The following is a 23652-nucleotide window of genomic DNA, read 5'->3' as shown; positions in this document are numbered from 1 at the left end:
ACTGGGAGAACTGTTGTCGCCCTGCTCTGAGGCTGCAGGTCTGGTTGCAGGAGATGGCACAGTTCTGTGACCACCTCCTTGGTGAAGCGGAGCCTGCTCCTTGCTTAAGTGGAGGTAAGAGAAGTGCTCTTTGAAGACTCAAGGCCTCCAGCTAAGAACCTTCCTAGCCCCCCCCTCCTCCTCCCTCTGCGAGCATCTTGTCCCCTTCTTCGCTGCCTCCATTCCCTCTCCCAAAGATACTTGAGCACGAGGGGGCCTGCAAGTAGAGCCCCCATGACTGTGAGCAAGTGGTGTGAGCAGAAGCCTTTAATTGAGAATCAAGGCGTTCTCCATTTGCAACAACACTCCCTGTGACCTCAGCAACTTTAACCAAGTTTAGAAAGCTACAAGAGTTGCAGAAACTCGTACAGAGCCAGTAAAACTGAGAAACCAAGACAGCTGCAAGTTGTTGATGATGATCCTTTTAAACAACCCCCCGAATTTCTAGTCTTAGCTCCTTTTACATTTATATTCCTGAATTTGTGCTGGGGTACCAAAACGAAAGCTATAACTTTCTCGTAGCCAAATATGTGCTCTTACAATCTTGGTTCAGGAAGTGATAGTTAACTTTCTGTATTTGTAGAGCTCCATATATGTAATGCTTGTGCAGATGTGGCTGCTGGCTGTCAACAGGCATTGCCATTCCTGTCTGAAAGTTAAATTAAAAAAAGACTTGCATTTATATAGCGCCTTTCACGACCACCAGACGTCTCAAAGCGCTTTATAGCCAATTAAGTACTTTTGAAGCATAGTCACTGTTGTAATGTCAGAAACGCGGCAGCCAATTTGCGCACAGCAAGCGCCCACAAACAGCAATGTGATAATGGCCAGATAATCTGTTTTGTTATGTTGATTGAGGGATAAATATTGGCCAGGACACCGGGGATAACTCCCCTGCTCTTCTTCGAAATAGTGCCATGGGATCTTTTACGTCCACCTGAGAGAGCAGACGGGGCCTCGGTTTAACATCTCATCCAAAAGACAGCACCTCCGGCAGTGCAACACTCCCTCAGCATTGTACTGGAGTTTCAGCCTAGCTTTATGTGTGCAAACCACATGACTTGAACCCACAACCTTCTGACTCAGAGGCGAGTGCGCTACCCACTGTGTCACAGCTGACAAGCTTGGAATAAGCAGTCTCTCTTTTCTATTTAGCAGCTCGTATTGGAATGTTTTAGTACGTTAAAGGTGCTATGTAAATGTAAGTTGTTGTATGTTTCATTTGTTGAAAATATGGCTGATATGTGAAATATTTAATGCAAGAAAAACAGTTTTCAGCACCCCACAGAAATGTCTATCCATCTGGCAGAAATTTGAACATCTACTTTTCTCAGCAAGATGGTTTAGCTGGTTGATTAATTTTAGCTTTTCTTCGGGGGGTGGGGGGGTGGGCGGTGGTGGTGAAGAGACTGAAATAGAGAATTTCCAAAAAGATTTTAAAAAAGAGGAAAAAAGTATAATTTCTGTTACAAATGTCTATGCCTAATTTTCAAATTTGCATTCAACACAGGATGAAAAAAAGGTACTAATTATTCATACTTACATATCACTTCGAATTGTTCCTGTTGCAGCAGCACTGTGGATATAGCTGGGATTTCTGGCATTGATCTGAGCTAGAAAAGCCTTCTCAGAAGTTGGTGAAGGAACTATGTCATCTAAATGAGCTCGACCAATATCGGAATCCACATTGCTCTCTGTCTCACTGCCAGCCTCTGCTGAATTGAAAGCAAAACTTCCATTAGCAGTGACACAAATAGTTTAGATCTCCTGTGTACATATATGAAGGTTTTGTGATGGGCTGCACTTTTATTGCACCAAGTTATTAAGCCATGGTGTGGAGATGCCGGAGTTGGACTGGGGTGGACAAATGTAAGAAGTCACACAACACCAGGTTATAGTCCAACAGCTTTATTTGAAATCACAAGCTTTCGGAGCGCTGCTCCTTCGTCAGGTGAAGTGGACAAAGGAGCAGCGCTCCGAAAGCTTGTGATTTCAAATAAAGCTGTTGGACTATAACCTGGTGTTGTGTGACTTCTTACAAGTTATTAAGGCCTGACCTTACATAGCACAAGAGAATGAAGATTGCATCATTTATCAATATGGATATAATTTTACTACTTTTACAACATAATGGAAGATAAGGCACTTGAGACCAAGTAATGATCTTTAGGGCAAGTGACTTGGTACAGCACAGAATCCTACAAATCTGTGCCCTTACTGCGTATGGATTGATTTGCTTCAAAAGTATCACAGCGCCAGGGACCCGGGTTCGAATCCGGCCTCGGGCGACTGTCTGTGTGGAGTTTGCACATTCTCCCCGTGTTTGCGTGGGTTTCCTCCGGGTGCTCCGGTTTCCTCCCACAGTCCAAAGATGTGCGGGTTAGGTTGATTGGCTATGATAAATTGACCCTCAGTGTTAGGGGGATTAAATACGTGGGGTTACGGGGATAGGGTGGGATATGTGTTGGTGTAGGGGTTACAGGGATCGGGTGGGATATGTGTCGGTGCAGGCTCGATGGGCCGAAATGGCCTCTATCTGCACTGTGGGGTTTCTGTGATTCTGTGAATTTATGCATAAAAACATTACACACTATATTAATTAACAGCAGCAATTTTTTTTCATTTCTCAAACATAGAAGAGTGTTCAGTCAAAAGTGCCACGTAGATGATCTTTCTTGATTTTGGTGCAATTTTGAAAATATTTTTGCTGTTGCAAACGCTTTCCCCATCTGTCTTATTGCCATTGGGCACGGAGTTGCTATTTCCCCGATACCATTTTGCACAGTAAATAATGGGTTTGCCATTGGAAGTTCTCCTGTGTCTTTGCTTTTTAGAAGAATGAGAGGAGGCACAGAGAGATCAGACAGTCGGTCAGTGCATAGCACACACCCGCTGGTCCCTCATACCACAATATACAGGCAGAGGCACTCCTATCTCCAGTTGTCCAAGGAACAATGCAGGGGGTGGGAATGAAGTGGCAGGAGGCTCGTGGAGCGCTAACTAAAGGGGAGGTGGCGGGCGGGGGAAAAAAAATCAGCTGACTTACTTGTCGCGGCCCATCGCATCTTTGAACGTGGGGTCCGTGCCGCGATCTGACAGCCTGGCACTCCTCTTGAGTGCCGAGCTGCTGGCACGGCACCCCGCTCCCCGATGGTCCAGGTAGGGCTCCACAGAGTTGTGGGCTTGGGACCTCCTCTTTAATGAGGGGAAGAGCCCTTCCATGCGGCAGCGCTATGTGGCCCAGTGCGTAGCGTTGCAGAATGCACTGCCCTGATATTCGGGGTTAATGCTCTAAGAAGGAAGTGGAGCACTTGAATTAGCGCTCCACCTCCCTCTTGGGGTGCTAAAACTGAAGTTAGCGATCGATGGCGCTATTTTTTGCTGGGCTCTAAATTTAGCGCCCAGGCGATGTTAATGACCCAAAATGGTCACTAACAAATTTTTCCCCCTTTAACTTTACACAGTGGCAAGAATGCTGAAGGTCCAGGAGCTAGATATTGCACCCACGTGGCCCTATTTGCTCCCTTGCTCAGTGCCACAACGTGTCTGAACAATAAAGAATTCCACTCTTTCAATGCTCATTAGCAACCAGCAAAACTGTAACCAGCAAGTAAAAGCTTGCTCCCCTGTGAGCTACCATGATACCATCATTTTAAGGTTGTTCACTATGCCAGCACTCAGAAATACAAGACTCTGGATGACTTCTGGGATATCAAAGTTATCCTCTGTAGCCATGACTGATCAACCCTATTTGGTTTCCCAGGACAAGAGCTGAGCAAAGGTACAATGTGGTCCATTCATTACCAGAGTAATAATTGAGCACATCATTGGCATTTTGAAATTGTGTTTCAGATGAGTCTGAAGGGTTAATTTTAACTCCTAGCATGTTGGAGCGTGAGTTGGAGGCCAGACAGAATTTAGCTGCTGGACCTCATTTGGATCCTGCCGGTCAGATGCTCGGCCGTTTCAGTGGAAAGCGTCAGCTGGGGAGAAGTGGGGGAATCTGGGGCAGCAGAAGCCCGGATTTTCCTTGTGGGTCTAAAGGAGCAATCCTGCTCCTCCTGTCTGCACTAAGGAATTTTTTTTTAAACTTACCTTAGTGAGCCTCGCAGGCTTCCCAACAGGTTTACCTGTTTGGATGGCTGCAGGTGCAGCCTCACTTACGGGCTATTCGTATGCATGCATTTTTAGAAGTGATTATCGGATAGTGATCAGAATCAGGAATCCTAGATGATTTATCCTTCGAAATCTGGGACACTGAGGCCAGTTATAGCTTCCCTAATTGAGTTCAGTTAATTCCACAAAGACTGGGATTGAACCCAGCACCTTCTTGGTCTGTATGGCTCAGCTACGCATTGCTTTAATCAGCAAAGCCATGGAGAGGACCTTTATAAACTAGATTCTCAAAAAAAAAGAACATGCAATACCAAATGTTATTCTTGATTATTCTCACTGCACAGGAAGTCTTATGCTAGACATTCTATCAACTTTCACACTGCTTCACTTTCTCAAAGATAATGCTGAGCATTACAAAACACACTATGGACAAGCTGTACGATGTATTGAATGTGCTTATTTATAGCACACTCTAAAGAACATGGAAAATTCTACTCTTGCATTATTTTTAGATATGGTTCAGAAAAGCTACTGCATTCCTGGAGGGGATGTCACTTGGCACACACTAACTCAATAATGTTTTAACTTCATTTTTATTTTTCTTCAGTCCACAGTACTCAAGTTGAATTGTAAGGAAAGTCAAAGAAATCAATACAAACTTATTGAAATATATATTCACCTATATTTAGTAGAAATAAAGGACATGAACAACTTTATAGCTCAGAACACTGCACTCTTATGTTTAGTTATGAATTCCCATTCTGGCTTGACATTCAAATTCAGCTACCCTGAGTGGGTGTTCTTGGACATTTTTATCAATTAGGATTGTAAATTGAATGTCTTCAGATCGTGGCCCCTTCTAAGAGGAAAGGGAAAAATAATCAGTGAGGGTCCCTTCACAAAGCACACACCGTCACCAAATGTTGTATGGCATCAGTGATAGCTACAGAAAAATTAGTTATTCACACCATCCCTTTCCCTTCGTAGCAAATGGTTGAAAGTGGAGATACAGAACAATTAAAGTATTCAACTAGTTATTACAATAATGACACTGCTTTATGAATGTGACTGGTCTTAATTCATGAGTATCACATGCAGGACTCAAAATAACCAGTGGGTCAATATGTCTTCATCTTATAAATCAATTTATTTTTCAGCTTTTATATTTTTGTAGCAGTGCATTTTTACTGGATGCTCACGTTGGAGAAAACTGGGCCTCAGGCGTTTGTACTGAAACACGCGCATGGAGTTCTGCTCACTTGCCTCTGATTGCTGGTGAAATTTATAATGGTTCAAAAGAGCAGATGAGGTAGTCAGCTATTTTATATTTTTTCTCTCACCAAATGTTTCTTTACATTTTCTTGATAGTGTTGACTTCTTGCCCGTGTAACCCATTCAAGTGCCCATTATTCAGAGGAAAAGAAGAACTTGCATTTCTGTAGCACCTTTCACATCCTAGGGATGCCCCCAAAGCATTTCAGACAATGAAGTACTTTTGAAATGTAGTCACTACTATAATGTAGGCAAATGTGGCAATCAATTTACGGACAAGGTCCTATCAATAACTGTAGTGTATGTACCTTTAAGAGAGAACTACTTTTACAGCTCCTGTATACTGTAGTACCGGCAGTGACCACACCTGTATATAAGCCTTGAGCATGCCTCTGTACCCCAGTCTTGAGACTACCCTACTCCAGTAAATACCTGTTGATTGTTAAGTTACAGCATCCGTGTGGTTATTCAAAAACATCATACTCTCAGAATCACGGATCTAACAGTGGCGACGAGTGTCGATTCGAATCTACCTGCAACTCTGCATTTCCCTTCGAGGATTCGCTCCGGAGGGCGGTGGAAGAAAGTCGAGGCCAGAAGCACGGGCGTCGACCACGAGCAACTGCCCAGTCGTCTGGCAGAGAGTGAACATCGCAGGGGAGGCTGTGGAGAGCCGGGCTTGGTTCCCCAGCCACGACGATCAGCAACAGACTGACGACAGGTACAGCGCAGACCCTTCCCAGACAGCGGCGGCTGGAGCCGACCGACGGCGGAGAAAAAGCCGAGCAGCGTCGACGGGGTAAGATAGAGGGTGAAGCGCACAGGGCGCAGCCGGGGATTGAAAACCGAGCGGCGTCGAGGAAAAACAAAACGGAGAGAGAGAGGGTAAAGCAGCAGCCGGGTTCAGGACCGGGCGGCGGAAACAGGAAAGGCGCACAGAAAGAAAAAAAAAAAAAAACGTGCAGAGCACAGCCAGGGCTCAAGGGCTGAACAGTGTCCGCGGGGAGAAGAAGGGAGAGCACGAGAGACGCCATTGAGCCGCGGAGAAGGAAGAGCGCGGGAGACGCCATTTTTAGAAGCCGCAGCGGAGAAGAAGGGCAAGCGCGGGAAGGAAGGAAAGCGTGGGAGACGCCATTTTGTGCCAGCGGAGAAGAAGGGGAAATGCGGGAGACGCCATATTTGACAGTTAAATCACACCCAGGGATGCCGAAGAGTGGCAGTATCTCTACGTTCGACAATGGAGTCGAAGATTGGGCGACATATGTGGAACATATTGAGGTGTACTGCAGGGCGAATGAAGTGCCAGATGCTAGGAAAGCACTGGTTTTGTTAAATTCCATGGGTGCAAAAACTTATGGGTTACTGCGAAACCTAATAACCCCAGAGAAGCCTGTGAACAAGAATCTCGAAAGCATAGTAGAAATCCTACAGGACCACTTAAACCCCACACCGCTGCTGATAGCAGAACGATTTAATTTCCATAAAAGGAACCAACACAAAGACGAAAGCAATGCTGAGTACTTAACGGAACTGCGCAAGCTATCGAAACACTGCCAGTTTGGAGTGGGACTAGCAGATACGTTAAGGAACAAGTTTGTGTGTGGGCTGCAAAGTGAGGGAACCCAGAAACGGCTTCTATCAGAAAAGGATCTTACGCTGGACAAAGCTTTCAGTATGGCAGTATCACACGAAGCAGCCGCAAGGTGCGCTGCAGAGATACAACGGAGACCGCAAGAATATGGCACCAATGAAATGTCCTATGGAACAGGGAAGTGCTATCGCTGCGGCAGAACAACACATGACCAGAAAGACTGTTGGTTCAAGGACCAAGTGTGCAGACAGTGTGGGAAAGCAGGACACATAGCAAGAGTCTGCAGGTCTGGGAAGAAAACCAACAGTAAGAAATCTCCACAGGAGAAGTACAAAAAGGTACACAAGGTGATTGACAGTAGTTCAGATGAACAGAAAAGTGACACAGACTCCGGAAGCAAGGAGCTGGGTTGTCTGAAACTACATAAGGTAACCAAAATGGAGGATCACCAGACTATCTGGGTTACACTCAAGATAGACGGAGTCCAAGTGAAAATGGAATTGGACACAGGATCAGCCCTAACAGTCATAAACCAAAGGGACTACAAGCGGCTATTTTCACATATACCCTTGAAAGCTACAGAGATTGTCTTGAAGACGTACACGGGGCAAAATGTCTACCCCAAAGGAAAAATAAGGGTGAAAGTGATATATAAAGGCACGAAACAGCATGGAAACGCTGATGGGCTATCGCGCCTGACACTGCCTACTGTGGAGGAAGCACCAGCAGTGGACCCTATCGAGATATTTTATTCGTCAATAATTGAACGATTGCCAGTAACGAACGCGGATATAGAGAAGGAGACCCGCAATGATCCGACACTGTCTCGGGTATATGATTTGACGGTGAGGGGATGGCCAACACATGGCGACTCACTGTTGCCAGCATTCTCATCCAGAAGAGAACAGCTGTCAGTATGCCAGGGGACAGTGATGTGTGGATCCAGAGTGGTGATTCCACCCAAGTTAAGGGAGAGAGTGCTAAATGAGCTACATGAAGGTCATCTTGGGGGAGTGAAAATGATAAGCCTTGCTAGGGCTTGTGTGGTGGCCGGGAATCGATCAACAAATCGAAGACCTAACCAAGAGCTGCTCAGGATGCCAGAAGGTCCAAAATGCACCACCACAGGCCCCTCTACACCCATGGGAGTGGCCCTCCTCTCCATGGCAACGGGTGCATATTGATTTCGCTGGTCCATTCATGGACTCAATGTTCTTAATAGCAGTGGATGCTCATTCGAAGTGGCCTGAGGTGATAAAAATGTCCTCAACCACTACAGAGAAAACGATTGCAGTCCTACGGACCATATTTCCCAGAAACGGCTTGCCAGAGCAGATTTGCTCTGATAATGGACCACAGTTTGTGTCTGAAGAGTTTCGAAAATTTATGAGAAGGAATGGGGTAAGGCATTACACATCCACCCCGTATCATCCAGCCACAGATGGATTGGCTGAGAGGTTCGTACAAACCTTTAAGAAGGCGATAAAGGCCATGTGCGACGATGAAATTCCACTACAGCATAAGGTGGACAATTTCTTATTAGCCTACCGAAACGCGACACATGCAGTTACCAACCAGACCCCGGCCATGATGTTCTTTAACCGAAGGTTGAGATCTCGTCTGGACTTGCTCAGACCAAATGTGCGAAGAAATGTTGAGGATAAACAATTCCAGCACATCAATGAGAAGCCGACAAGGAGCTTCAACATAGGACAACCAGTCTTGGCCTGTGACTACCGAACAGAGAAATGGCAACCCGGAACGATATGCACAAGGCAGGGGCCATTAATGTACACAGTGGATGTCGGGGAGAACATTGTGAGACGCCACGTTGATCAGATCTTAGCGTCACAGGAATGAGTCAACCCCATGTCTTGCGTACCTGGGGATGAACCCGACATACCGGTGGCATCTACCTCTGAACCAGTCGCAGTGGAACCCGATGAACTAACCGATGAAAAGGGGCCAGAATCGCCTCCGCACCAAGAACAAGAACCTCAGGAAAGGCGCTATCCCGAAAGGATCAGGAAGCCGCCCCAAAGACTGAATCTATAAATGGACTATTGTTGTTTAATGTACATGTTAAAGTGTTAATTGATATTTGAATATTATGGGTACTACTAATCTAAAAGGGGAGGAATTGTAATGTATGTACCTTTAAGAGAGAACTACTTTTACAGCTCCTGTATACTGTAGTACCGGCAGTGACCACACCTGTATATAAGCCTTGAGCATGCCTCTGTACCCCAGTCTTGAGACTACCCTACTCCAGTAAATACCTGTTGATTGTTAAGTTACAGCATTCGTGTGGTTATTGAAAAACATCATACTCTCAGAATCACGGATCTAACAATAACAAAGATATAAATGACCAGATCATTTGTTTTGGTTGTTGTTGGTTGAGGAATAATCATTAGCCAGAACACCAATAGAGCTCCCCTGCATTTCTTCAAGTAGATCTTTTACATCAATCTGAGAAGGCAGAGGAGGGACCTCGGTTTATCATCTCACCTGAAAGTACACCCACAGCACAGCACTTACTCAGTAGTACATGAAGATCAGCAGGCTATTCAATCATTGTGGATTCACAGGTCGATTGTGTTGTCAACTAACATTGGCACACACTTGAGCAGATTTTCTTGTTCCTGAGCCTGGGGCTAATGGATCACCTAGACACAATAAATGCAGGAACATCGGGCGGGCAGGAGTGCATAAGGGAGCCTGTCCAATTTTCCATCCATTTAAATGAATGGACAGAAAACCGGGTAGGCTCCATCAGGGATGTACACTCCTCCCTATCCTGTTTCCTGTTTCCACTATGCCCACATGATCCAATAGTGTCAGGTACAAGAACAAGAAAGTCTGCCTCATGCACTTTCAAGAGGAGTCATTGGATAAAGGTTGGAGCAGGAATTCTGTCTAGTCTCCTGTCCCTAATCCTTGAGCACTGAGGCCAATTGTAGCACCACTACTGCTAGGCTGTCTGAGATCAGCTAACTCAGCACAGACCAGGAATCAAACCGAGGGCCTTATTATTTTGTATGACTCAGCCACTCATCAGTAATTGCTTGGGAGAGCAATCAGCTATTTTCTTTTTATTCTCCCAGTAATTTGCTCCCTTTCTCTCCTCTCTTTAAGGTCTTCTTTCTTGAGTTATGGTTCCAAGGGTCTCAGTCACTCTCAGTGTGAGTCTTGAAAGTAAGTGGCTTCACAGATGGTGTAAAAGGGAAGATTTTAGATTCTTAGAGCATTGGGACCAGTTCTTGAGTGGGCAAAGCAATACAGACTGGATGGGCTTCACCTAAGTTGACCTAGATAACGTGGGAGGGAATTGAGAGAAAAAATTAAGATGTGGAGGTGGAAAGCTTTACAGAAATTAAGCAAGGTGGTAAAAATTAACAGGGAAAGGGACCAATGGGTGGAAAAGCTAAAAGAGGGAAGACAGTTAATCAAACAAGTTGTCTTTGTACCAACACCAAGAGTATTCCAAATAAATTAAGAGGAATGAGCAGCCATGTTCCCTCTCATTTTTTGTTGACCCGCGCGGCCCCTTTATCAGGCTGCACGGGTCATTCAAAATTCCGCGCTTGCACGGTTTTTCTAGTTAAAAGCCAGCTCACGAGCTGTGCGGGACCTTCAGAGCATTGTGTGACCGCGTAGACACGCAGCTTAAAGGGAACATTGATGAGCAGTATAAATCCAGCTGGAGGAATATGATGTGGAAGCAATTACAGAGAGCTGGCTGCAGCCCAGGCAAGATTGGAGCTAAATATACCAGGATATAGGATTTCTTAAGAAAGCATAGCGAAAACAGAAAAGGGGGAGGGGGGTGTGTAGTATTAATGTAATCAACAGGTGGAATCACTATGGGCAGGAAAATCTCCAGACTATGATGATTTAATGTAAGTATATATTCATCCCTGTAAGAATAATAATGACGTTAACAATTGATTTCAGTCTGTAAGGACTGGGAGAAAAATAGCAACACATGTAGTAAACAATTTATTGAATGCATTTCAGATTTTCTAAAGCAACATGTTGTCAACCTGACAAGGGACTTGGCGATACTTGATTTAGTTATGAGTAACAAACTAGAGACCTGCTAGTAAAACAGCATCTTGGGAATAGTGACCATAATACAACTGAATTCACTATCAGCTTGAAGAGGAGAAAGGAGGGTCACAAAACAAGGTTTTGGATTTAACTAAGACTAACTTTGAAGGAATGAGGAAGGAATTGGCTGGAATAGTATGGGAAAAATGATTAGTTGGTAAATCTATGGACCAACAGTAGAACCTATTCAAAGTGGTAGTGACAAGGATCAATTCTGGGCCGAAGCATATATAAAAAATGACTTGTATTACGGAATAGAGAGGAATTCATTCAAATATGTAGATGATACTGAGCAAGGAGGTATAGATTGAAAAAGGATATCAAGAGATTAAGTGAGTAGGCAGAATGATGGTAGATTCAGTTTAATGTAACAAAGCATGAGGTAGTATACTTTGGATGTGTGAATGACAGATGGGGGTATAATCTAAGTGGGGAAGTACTGCGGAGGATAGATGAACAAAGAGATTTAGGGGTCCAGGTACCAAGGTCACTAAAAACTAGCTTGAAGGCTGGAAAAGTGATCATAAAAGGCTTCTCTTCATCACAAGGCTGATCATAACATTAATGTATCAGGGTAATATAAATACCATACAGCAGATAGGATTTTTACTAAATACGACCACTTACCCGAATTCAACTCTTTCACCAAAGAGGACATTGTGTTTGTAATGGAATCTGCTGCCACTAACAGGTCATTTCTCAAATTTCGCCTAGAGCCTACAAAGAGAGCATAGTATGTTTGTTTTAAAAAAACACATGGCAACACAGAATGGAATGCTACAATTTAATTTTTTATACAAGAGCTTTCATGCCAAATTATGTTGGTCATTTTAAAATAAAAATTTCTGCTACTCCATGAATCATAGAATGACATAGCACAGAAGGAGACCATTGGGCCCATCTTGCCTGTGCCGGCTCTTCAATAGAGCTGTTCAATTAATTCTAATCCCCTGCTCTTTCCCCATTGCCCTGTAATTTTTTTCCCTTTAGTATTTATTCAATTTGCTTTTGAATGTTATTGTTGAATCAGCTTCCACCACCCTTACAGGTAGTACATTCCAGATCACAACAACTCGCTGTGTAAAAAAAAGTTTCCTCATGTCGCCTTTGTTTTTTTTTGCCAATCACCTTAAATCTGTGTCCTCTGGCTACCGATCCTTCTGCCACTGGAAACAGTTTCTCTTTATTTACTCTATCAAACTCAATTAAATCTCCTCTTAATCTTCTCTGTTCTAAGGAGAACAACCCCAGCTTCTCCAGTCTCTCCACATAACTGAAGACCCTCATCTCTGGTACCATTCTGGTAAATCTCTTCTGCATCCTCGCCAAGGCCTTGCCATCCTTCCTAAAGCGTGTTGCCTAGAACTGTACACAATACTCTAGCTGAAGCCGAAGCAATGTTCCTTGCTTTTGTATTCTATTCCTCTATTAATAATGCCAAGGATCCCATATGCTTTTTTAACATCTCAACCTGTCCTGCCACATTCAAAGATTTGTGTACAAACACCCCCAGGTCTCTCTGTTCTTGCACCCCCTTTAAAATTGTACCATTTAATTCATATAGCCTTTCCTCATTCTTCCTGCCAAAATGTATCATGTCACGCTTCTCCGTGTTAAATTTCATCAGCCATTTTATCAGTCTGTTACTATCCTCCTTATCGTTTACTACATTTCCAAGTTTCGTATCATCAGCAAACTTTGAAATTATGCCCTGTATTCCCATGTTCAGGTCATTAATATAGATCAAAAAGAGCCGCGGTCCTAATACTGATCCTTGGGGAACACCACTGCATAATTCCCTTCAGTCTGAAAAACAACTGTTCACTACTACTCTCTGCTTTCTGTCCCATAGCCAATTCTGTATCCATGCTGCCACTGTCCCTTTAATCCCATGGGCTTTAATTTTGCTAGCAAGTCTATTTATGTGGTACTTTGTCAAACCCCTTTTGAAAGTCCATATATATATCAACCGCACTACCCTCAGCAACCCTCTCTGTTACTTCATCAAAGAACGCAATCAAGTTAGCCAAACACGATTAGCCTTTAACAACTCCGTGCTGACTATCATTTATTAGTGCATACTTTTCCAAAGGCCAATTAATTTTGTCCCGGATTATTGTCTCTAAAGGTTTCCCCACCACTTATGTTAGGCTGACTGGCTTGTAGTTGCCGGGTTTATCCCTCTCCCCTTTTTTAAACAGGGGTGTAACATTTGCAATCCTCCAGTTCTCTGACACTACCGCCATATGCAAGGAGGATTGGAAGATTTTGACCAGAGCCCTGACAATTTCCACCCTTACTTCCCTTAATAACCTAGGATGCATCCCATCTGGACAGGGTGAGGTTTTTACTTTGAGGACTGCCAACCTTTTAAGTACATCTTCTTTATCTATTTTTATCCTATCCAATATCACTACTGCCTCTTCCTTTACTGCTACATTGGCATCATCCTCTTCTCTAGTGAAGACAAATGCAAAGTACTCCTTTAGTACCTCAGTCATGCCCTCTGCCTCCACAATAAGATCTCCTATTAGGTCCTTAATTGGCCCCAGCCTTCCTTTGACAATCCTTTTATTATTTATGTGTTTATAAAAGACTTTTGGGTTTCCTTTTATGTTAGCCGCTAATCTATTCTCATATACACTTTCTTTGCCCCTCTTATTCCCTTTTTTAGATCTCATCTGAACTTTCTATATGCTGTTCTGGAGGTTTAAACTAGCTTGGCAGGAGGGATGGGAACTTGAGTGTAGATTCAGAGAGGAGAGAAGCATAGCTGGAAATGGAAGCCAGAAAATTAGTAAGTGAGTTTGGAAGGCAGAGGAAACAAAGGCTAGAACACAGACAACAAAGGGGTTTGGCAGTGCTTATAGTGGTATATACTTCAACTAGCTGGGGGTGCCTGGCGGTGCCAAGGCTTTTTTGAGGGCATGTTGTTATTGGAAGAGAGAGAGGGAGCGACTGGGGGGGAAGAGAGAGAGGGAAGGAGAGAGAGAGAGAGGGAAGGAGAGAGAGAGAGAGGGAAGGAGAGAGAGGGAAGGAGAGAGAGAGAGAGAGAGGGAAGGAGAGAGAGAGAGAGAGGGAAGGAGAGAGAGAGAGAGAGGGAAGGAGAGAGAGAGAGAGAGAGAGAGAGAGATGGAAGGAGAGAGAGAGAGAGGGAAGGAGAGAGAGAGAGGGAGAGAGAGAGAGAGGGAAGGAGAGAGGGAGAGAGAGAGGGGGAAGGGGAGAGAGAGAGGGGGAAGGAGACAGAGAGAGAGGGGGAAGGAGAGAGAGAGAGAGGGGGAAGGAGAGAGAGAGAGAGGAAAGGAGAGAGAGACGGGGTGAGAGAGAGAGAGACTGGGGAGAGAGAGAGAGAGAGACTGGGGGGAGAAGAGAGAGAGAGATTGGGGGGAGAAGAGAAAGAAAGAGAGATTGGGGGGAAGAGAGAGAGACTGGGAGTGTGAGAGAGAGAGAGAGAGAGAGACTGGAAGTGTGAGAGAGAGCGAGAGACTGGGAGTGTGAGAGAGAGACTGAGAGTGAGAGAGAGAGAGAGACTGGGAGTGTGAGAGAGAGAGTCTGGGAGTGTGAGAGAGAGTGGGAGTGTGTGAGAGAGAGAGAGACTGGGAGTGTGAGAGAGAGAGTCTGGGAGTGTGAGAGAGAGTGGGAGTGTGTGAGAGAGAGAGAGACTGGGAGTGTGAGAGAGAGAGAGAGAGAGGGAGTGTGAGAGAGAGTGGGAGTGTGAGAGAGAGAGAGAGGGAGTGTGTGAGAGAGAGAGAGAGAGAGAGAGAGTGGGAGTGTGTGAGAGAGAGAGAGAGAGAGAGTGGGAGTGTGTGAGAGAGAGAGAGAGAGAGAGACTGGGAGTGTGTGAGAGAGAGACTGGGAGTGTGTGAGAGAGAGAGAGACTGGGAGTGAGAGAGAGATAGAGAGAGAGAGAGAGACTGGGAGTGTGAGAGAGAGAGAGAGAGAGAGACTGGGAGTGAGACAGACAGGGATTTCAGACAAGATAGAAGGGGGATAAAAAGGAGGGGGCATCGCAATATTGGTTAAAGAAACAATTACAGCTACGAGGAGCGATGATATGTTAGAAGAATCATCAACAGACTAGATGCAGGAAGGATGTTCCCGATGGTCGGGGAGTCCAGAACCAGGGGTCACAGTCTAAGGATAAGGGGTAAGCCAATAAGGACAGAGATGAGGAGGAATTTCTTCACCCAGAGAGTGAAGCTGTAGAATTCTCTACCACAGAAGGCAGTGGAGGCCAATTCATTAAATATATTCAAGAAGGAGTTGGATATATTTCTTAAGGCTAAAGGGATCAAGGGATATGGGGAGAAAGCAGGGACAGGGTACTGAATTTGGATGATCAGCCATGATCTCGTTGAATGGCGGAGCAGGCTCGAGGGGCTGAATGGCCTACTCCTGCTCCTATCTTCTATGTAATCATAGAATGGTTACAGCACAGAAGGAGGCCATTCGGCCCATCAAGCCTGTGCTGGCTCTCTGCAAGAGCACCTCAGCTAGTCCCACTCTCCCCCCCTTTCCCTGTAGCCCTGCAAATTTTTTTCCTTCAGGTACTTATCCAATTCCCTTTTGAAAGCCACAATGGAGTCTGCCTCCACCATCCTTTCAGGCAGTGCATTCCAGATCATAACCACTCGCTGCGTAAAAAAGTTTTTTCTCATGTTGCCTTTGGTTCTTTTGCCAATCTGTGTCCTCTGGTTCTCGACACTCCCACCAATGGGAACAATTTCTCTCTATCTACTCTGTCTAGACCCCTCATGACTTTGAATACCTCTATCAAATCTCCTTTCAACCTTCTCTGCTCTAAGGCGAACAACCCCAGTTTCCCGAGTCCATCCATGAAACTGAAGTCCCTCATCCCTGTAATCATTCTCGTAAATCCTTTCTGCACCCTCTTTAAGGCCTTCACATCTTTCCTAAAGTGTGGTGCCCAGAATTGGACACAATACTCCAGTTGAGGCCGAACCAGTGTTTTATAAAGGTTCATCATAAGTTCCTTGCTTTTGTACTCTATGCTTCTATTTATGAAGCCCAGTATCCTGTATGCTTTTTTAACCACTTTCTCAACCTGCCCTGCCACTTTCAACGATTTGTGCACATATATCCCCAGGTCTCTCTGTTCATGCACCCCCTTTAGGATTGTACCTTTTAGTTTATATTGCCTCTCCTCATTCTTCCTACCAAAATGTATCACTTCGCACTTTTCTGCATTAAATTTCATCTGCTATGTTAACTTTGTCCCTGATTATCGTTTCCAAAAGCTTCCCCACTACCGAGGTTAAACTGACTGGCCTGTAGTTGCTGGGTTTATCCTTACACCCTTTTTTCAACAATGGTGCAACATTTGCTATTCTCCAGTCCACTGGCACCACCCCCGTATCTAAGGAGGATTGGAAGATTATGGCCAGTACCTCCGTGAGTTCCTCCTTAACCTCCCTCAGCATCCTCAGGATCCCGTATTCTTTTTTAACCACTTTCTCAACCTGTCTTAAAGAAAGGTAAATGAAGGTAAAGGTAAACGGAACTTTAACTGTAACGTTAACTCTGTTTCTCTCTCCACAGATGCTGCCTGACCTGCTGAGTATTTCCAGAATTTTCTGTTTTTATATCAAATGAGGCCATATGGGTTGAACTGAAGAACGTAAAAGGAGAAAGTTCTCAATTGGGGAAGGGCCAACTTTACTAAGCTGAGATGTGATTTAGCAAAAGTGGAATGGAAACAGAAACTTGAATGTAAATCAGTATCAGAGCAGTGGGAGGCATTCAAGGAGATAGTGAGGGTTCAGAGCAAATATGTTTCCACAAAGAAAAAGGGTGGGACTCCCAAATCTAGAGCCCCCTGGATGTCAAGGGGTATACAGAGTAAGATAAGGCAAAAAAAGGGAAGCTTATCTCAGATACCGAGAACTAAATACTGCAGAAAGCCGAGAGGGGTATAGAAAGTGCAGGGGTGAAATTAAAAAGGAAATTAGGAAAGCAAAGGGAGGCATGAAAAAATATTGGCAAGTAAAATCAAGGAAAACCCAAAGATGTTTTATAAATACATAAAGAGCAAGAGGATAACTAAAGAAAGAGTAGGGCATATTAGAGACCAAAAAGTTAACCTGTGTGTGGAGGTGGAAGATGTGGGTGTGGTTCTTAATGAATACTTTGCATCTGTCTTCACAAAAGAGAGGGGCGATGCAGACATCGTAGTTAAGGAGGAGGAGTGAGAAATATTAGATGAGATAAATGTAGTGAGAGAGGCAGAAACCCTCATCGTATTTAGAAAGTACTTGGATATGCACTTGAAATGCCATAACCTGCAGCTACGGACCAAGAGCTGCAGAATGGAATTAGGCTGGATAGCTCTTTTTCAGCCGTCACAGACACGATGGGTCAAATAGCCTCCTTTTGTGTCGTAAATTTCTGTGATTCTATGGGGGAAAAATTGGGTGGTGCCCCTTTTGGGACGATAACGTTGCCGGGGCGCTAATTTTGACGCCCCGAAAACGTTAGCGTCCCTCCACCGTAAATTCAGTAGTAGCGCCCCAAGCAGGTGGTGGAACGCTACTGGAAAGCCCTCCACCTCCTGCTTGGGGCGCTACTACTGAAGTTCGTGGCACTACGTGCAACAGCGACATGCGCAGCAGCTTGTAGTTTAATCGCAGGCCTCCTCCCCTGATTAAAGGGGAGGGGCCTAGTGCTGCACACACCGGGGCCCTGCTGGACCACCGGGGAGCTGGGAGCTGTGAAAACAGCTCGGCACTCAAGAGGAGTGCTGGGCTGAGCGATTGCGGCTGGCACCCTGCATAAAAAAGGGAAAGGGGGCTGGTGCTGGCAGTCGGCCAAAATAAAAATGGCCTCCCAACACCTGCCCTTTAAGTAGTGCTGCCACTGCTGCAATAACACCCCCTGACCCTGTTGGACATATCATCCGGCGATAGGTCAGGAGGCGCAAGAGAAGTTTGTGGCTGGAGTTCAAGCGGGGCGCTGCGCACGTCGATGGCGTCATCGCTGGCGGCACAGCGTCACGGGGCGCGACCAGCTACTGATAACCTCCCGCTGAATTTCTGAAGCACGAGCCGACAGTGTTACATGTAGTATTGCTGTGGGGCAAAGAGGAGCTCCTCCCGGCTCCACATTAAGGTAAGTGAAATAAGAAAAACTTACCTCTTGTTCAGTAGCTTTCTGTGGTCCCTTTAAGGACTACTGGTTTGGCTGCCATTGACCTGGAAGAGCAGGCAACTTCTCAAATTGCTCCACCCAGTTTTTGCCAGATTTGGCATCAACAGGTCCTGAAACAGGCTTTAGCTCTCTGATTAGCGTATTCAAGGCACCTAACGTTGGTTTCAGGCTGACTTCCAGGGCACTTGGAAGTTGCCAGGTGCTAATTTGGCATCTGGTGCACTTCTGAGGGGGGGATGGTATTGAGGCACAGAAGATCATGCCTGGAAGTTGGCCCCACCCCCTGCATATATTTTGCACCTAAAAAACAGGTGCCATGAGGACCAATTTCTCCTTCAATATCTACTTTTTCCGACAGTAATATTGAGAATGACTCACTCTGTGCAAATGCTTCCTGTACATCTCCTCCAACCCCTGTCAGCGAGTCCTGAGGTGTATGGGTCGGAGTTGAGCAAGCGGAGGTTGATCTGATAGGCATTGGAATAGGAACAGATCGACTAATAGTGTGACTTGGTGAAGAACGAGGGGATCCTGCCCCCTGAGTCTGAAAACAATAAAAAATATTATGTTACTACATACAGTATATACCAATTGCACAGAAGACATCTTTTGGGTAACATTATAAAACTATTTTTTGTATTAATTTAATGAGAAGCAGGACCATCCCTTCACCGCAAGTTTGCTAAATTGACCTTCCTTTATTGTTTCAAATTGAGCTTCTTTAGTAATGGAGAATGAGAACAATGCATTTACTTTACTCAGTGATGACCTCTGCACTTTACCCAGTCCCTTCCACTCAGCAGTCCAGAACATACGGTAGAAGTTAGTATAATAAAAATTCCACAATGGACAGTTCCAGTTCTCAATCGTTAAATACAAAGCTACCTCTTAAAAACTGCTTTCTGCTTGAACAACAACAGTCCTTATGCTGATGGTGTTCCCATGATGGTGTTAGGTAGGGATTTCCAAGATTTTGATCCATTCCCAATGAAGGAACAGCGATATATGCCGATGACAGGATGGTGAGTGACTTAGTTGGGGGGTGGGGGGAATTGGAGCTGATGATGTTCCTATGATGTTGCTGCTGTTGTCCATCACAGTGGTAGAGGCCATGGGGCTGGGATGTGCTGCTGAAGTAAACTTGGTGAGCTGCTGCAGTACATCTGTATATTAGTACGTGCTGCAGCCACAGTGCACTAGTGCTGGACAAGGTGGATATTGAGTCCAATGTCAAGGGTGCTGATCAAGTAACCTGCTCTGTCATAGATGGTGTTGAGTTTTTGAGTGTTGCTGCAGGTGCACGTACAAAAGATAATGGTGGGTATTCTATCACACTCCTCACTTAAGCCATGTAGATACTGGAGAGGCTTTGAGGGGTCAGAGAGGAGCCAATTGTTGCAGAGTACCCAGTCTCTGCTCTGCTTTTATAACCACCACCTTGATATGGCTGGGCCAGTTAAGCTTTTGGTCAATGCAGAACAGTGCTGCAAAAAGTTTAATGGCAGGCAAGATAACACAATATGAACTCCCTGTTTTTCATCCTTGTCCACCCTGGGTAACAGCACTCTTCACCCTCAAAGCAACATTTGCACAACTAATCCTTCACAATGCACGCTAGCTAAGGGCAGTAGTAACTCAGCCTCTTGCACGCAGGCTATCCAGTTCTTCTCAAAACAATTACTTACATGCTCAAGCCTAAAACCTGTTTCTCCATTTAAACCCTTGCATCTCTTACTTCACCTCTCCCATGCCAATTGGCACACATACCTCAACTGCCAGCCTTACCCTCATTCACTAACTTCTTGCAGGATGAATTGGCACACAATACCCACAAAAGACAGATGATCGGAGGGAGAAATCTCCACCCTTAAACTTCTCACCCGATTCGATGTCTCGGCAATGGAGCTCGTGGGCACTCACTCAGCTCTTGATGCAGGAGATGGCAAAGTCGGCAGCATCTTGCCGCACCAGGTTAGTAACTGTGCATATGAACAACGATGGACAGGAAAAGACCTCTGGTCCATTCAGCCTGTCCCCCACAATTGTGATACCTTGTGAATCACAATATATACACTCTCCACCCCACCCGAAAACCATGTGATCTTCTGGAAGTGGCAAAAAACCAGATAAAAACTCAGGCCAATTTGGGGGAAAAATCTGGGAAATTCCTCTCCGACCCCCTAGGTGATCAAAACTAGTCCAGGCGATCGCTCTGGTCTTGCAGTACCTACCTTTTGTAAGAGGTGATCCCGCCCCAGCCAGAAGGAGGTCCAGCTCTCGCTTGCAGGAATTTAGCGAATCGGCATCCAGTGCACAAGCCAGCAGCCTGTTCCAGAGGAGCACCAATCTCTGGGAAAAGAACCACCTCCTGACATCTAACTTATATATGGCCTCATACAACTTAAAATTGTGATCCCTGGTCCTCCCTAGCCTATTTAATTGAAACAAACTGTCAACTCGAACACAATCTATTCCCTTCATCATCTTATAAACTTCAATCAGAAGCATGAGGACCAGCTCACCCGCCAATTGCAGCTACTTCATCCTGTCCCATTTTCCTCTGCCTCAACTCCATCCAATTAATAACTTGTAACACTTGCTTCCTTTATTGGAGACACCAGCTCAGAGACTTTCATATGGGGAAATTAGGTAGCAGAAGTGAGGATGTGGCACCATGTGATTCAAGGGCACAAGGGAACGGGAGGAGCAGGGAGTGGGTGAAGATATACCCGCTTCCCAGCACAGGCTGAAGGTAAGGCTGCCTTCGGATTTGTGGGAACCAGAGCTCATGGGTTTGAGCAACATCGCACCTATGTGCAGGCTCCGAGGTCCGAGGATGTGCGCCAACTGACAGGTGTGACTATAGAGTCTAAAGCTGTCCTTTGAGGCAACACCATGGAAGCTTTGTCTTACTTGCAGGCACTAATGGAGTGAGTGGCAGCTTCATTGTGTTCTAGAGCAGAGCCCGATGTAAGGAGGGGCCTGGGATGAATCTGTGCCTCCATCTCTGTGGAAGTAGAGTGCAGCTCCGAAGGCAATAGGGGACAGAATGGAGTACAGCATGAATTGCAGCTTCCAGATTGTGGTGACTGCTGTGTCTCAGGGCTTTCAGAATCTCATTGCGGCCATTAGACCAGCCATCTCGCTGATCAGTCGACCCACAGTCGGCCCAGTGGAATGGCAACAGCTAGAGCCCACCTGCTTGATATTGCCATCAGGACAGCAATATATGCTCGGCCTCTGGCCTTCCCCTTCAGAGTATCATGCCAGTGGAATGTGGGAGGCAAGACCAGGCTGCCTGGGGCATGCTCCAGAGATGCAGCCAGCAGTTGTTCCCTACCAGGAGCAAGCTGCCTTGAGAAGAAGGCCACCCGAGGCCCATGAGCCTTTGTAGAGCATGAGGAGCCAACCACCTCCTGCGATCCTGGCCCTCCGGTACCACCCAGAAGAAGCATGAGAATAGGTTAAACGAAAAAGGTACCCAGAAGAAGCACAGTGTTAAGAAAGAGGGAGTTGATTGTGTGCACTTTGGATTTTACTGTAGTAAAATAAAGTGTGCACTGATATGGTGTTTTGTTATTGCTGGAGGTTAATGACATACAAGAAAGGGTGCACTTATGCAGTGCTGACATCTTTGCTCAGGTGATGATGATTGGCATGGTCATGTAGGAACAAAGAGGGCTGATGTGTTGTCATGTGATAGGATGGGTTCAAGGGACTGTCCCTTTATTTGAAAGAGGGGGATAAGGAAGTAAAGCTGTGGTGTCAAAGGCCGACTGTGTTCCACAGAAGAGAAGACTTCAGTGATGACCTCTGCTGTGATGCCCCTTACAGTAAATGCTGCCAGTGGGGACTCAGCAAGTGGATCACGAGAATGTTCAAAAATCACAAAGTAGCTCAGGGGAAGTGTTTTAAAGTTGCACAAGTAGCAGAAGTGGCTTCCACCTGAATTTCCTCTCTATAAAATCTCCTGCACTGTTCCTACATGATAAATACACCGAAAATGATGAGGAAATTCACCTCCACTATATAATTGTACATTTTTGTACAGTGCTATCCATGCCAACAATGTGTTGTTACCACAATATCAGAAGAGCCCTTATCTACACCAGCTTCTATGTGACCTTTCGCTGTGAAGTGCAGCTTCTCTGTGGTAGATTGCCAATTGAGTACCAAATTATGGTCTGTTTTGTGCCATACACTGGTACCTACAAAGAGATCAGTTCTGACTACCTAAAGTGACTTAACTTGGGACCCTTCCAGCTGTCAAAGAGAAAATAGATACTACTTTGAAAGTTGTTGGGGGTGGGGGGGGGAGAGGCAGGGAGATGATGGTTGTTTTGAAAGGGAGCGGGATAGTACCTGAGAATAGGAAACCATCTACAATGTCAGTTAGCACGGGAGCCAGGAAGGGAAGTTAAATTACCAGCAGGTTAGTGGAAATGGCAGCAAGGGAGCAGGAGGTGGGTATCGTGGGCAAGATAGGCTTGGAGATGGCATGAGGGCAGATAGGAGAAAGCTTTGTGTTCAGGGAAGGTTTTAGTTGTTAGGCAGCGGGAAAGGAGGGGAAGCAGCAGAGGCAGCTGAATGGATGGTAGCAATCTTAGTGATAAAGAAGTCCATGAGCTCCTTGCATTTATTGTGGTGGTGAGGGTGGCGGAGACAGAGGAGAGGAATTAAAGGAGACCACTGGTAGCAGAGAACAGAAGTCAGGGGTTATCTTTGCTTTCCAAGTTGATTCTGGAGTAGTGGGCTGTTTTTGTAGAGGAGAGCCTTTCATCAAGAAGGCTACTTAAGGACATGGTATGAATGTCAAAAACATTTGACTGCAAACTGGCAGAATTTATTGGTAGACCCACATCTAGAATATTTTGTGCAGTTCTGGAAAAGGGTACTGAAGCATTGGTGAGAATTCAGAGAAGATTAATAAAGATAATTTTGCAAAATAAAGCTGTAATTTAGGAAGAGAATTGAACATGTTCTTGAGATTAGAAGATTGAGAGCGAACGTGAGCCAGGTCTTTAAAATGCTGACAAGCATGGATAATATAGACTACCTAAGCATGGATAATATGGATGTACCTTTCTGGTGAAGTTTTCAGCATTTATGCAATGGCTCATTCGCTGCTTGAAAAGTGTTAAGGCTCATCATTACAGGTGAATTTTAACTTACTCCTATCTTTTTCTTTACCACTAATGAAATTTGTATTCTCATGAATCACACAATTAAAACCACACATTCATGCAATGTTTTAGCAATTCTTCCATTTTTCCCAACGGAGGAAAATATAACCAAAAACAGTTTAGGTTACACACAATAAATGACACGGTGTCAGGTTTGTGGAGTAGTCAATTCAG

The 23652-nt window shown here is 45.2% G+C and overlaps 1 protein-coding gene across 14 annotated transcripts in view; it reads right to left on the bottom strand.

Moving 5' to 3' along the window:
- dtna (dystrobrevin, alpha) overlaps positions 1-23652 on the bottom strand; it is a 364320-nt gene that overhangs the window by 29074 nt on the left and 311594 nt on the right. For 7 of the 14 annotated variants that reach the window (XM_085992862.1, XM_085992867.1, XM_085992868.1 and 4 more), the window contains 3 exons: positions 18674-18839; positions 11759-11848; positions 1583-1751 (listed from right to left, as the gene is read on the bottom strand). In XM_085992862.1, the coding sequence (XP_085848988.1) occupies positions 1583-1751; positions 11759-11848; positions 18674-18839 (425 nt within the window). Of the gene's footprint in view, positions 1-1582; positions 1755-4834; positions 5015-11758; positions 11849-18673; positions 18840-23652 lie in introns of those variants that run through there. The other 7 variants (XM_085992861.1, XM_085992864.1, XM_085992865.1 and 4 more) reach the window with 3 other exon arrangements.

This window comes from Somniosus microcephalus, chromosome 7 (genome assembly GCF_052327205.1).
Source record: "Somniosus microcephalus isolate GS21.2 chromosome 7, FLI_Smic_1.0, whole genome shotgun sequence".
In the NCBI taxonomy this organism is placed as follows: domain Eukaryota; kingdom Metazoa; phylum Chordata; class Chondrichthyes; order Squaliformes; family Somniosidae; genus Somniosus; species Somniosus microcephalus.
Note: the sequence above shows the minus strand (reverse complement) of the source record. Positions and strands in the feature narration are given on the sequence as shown.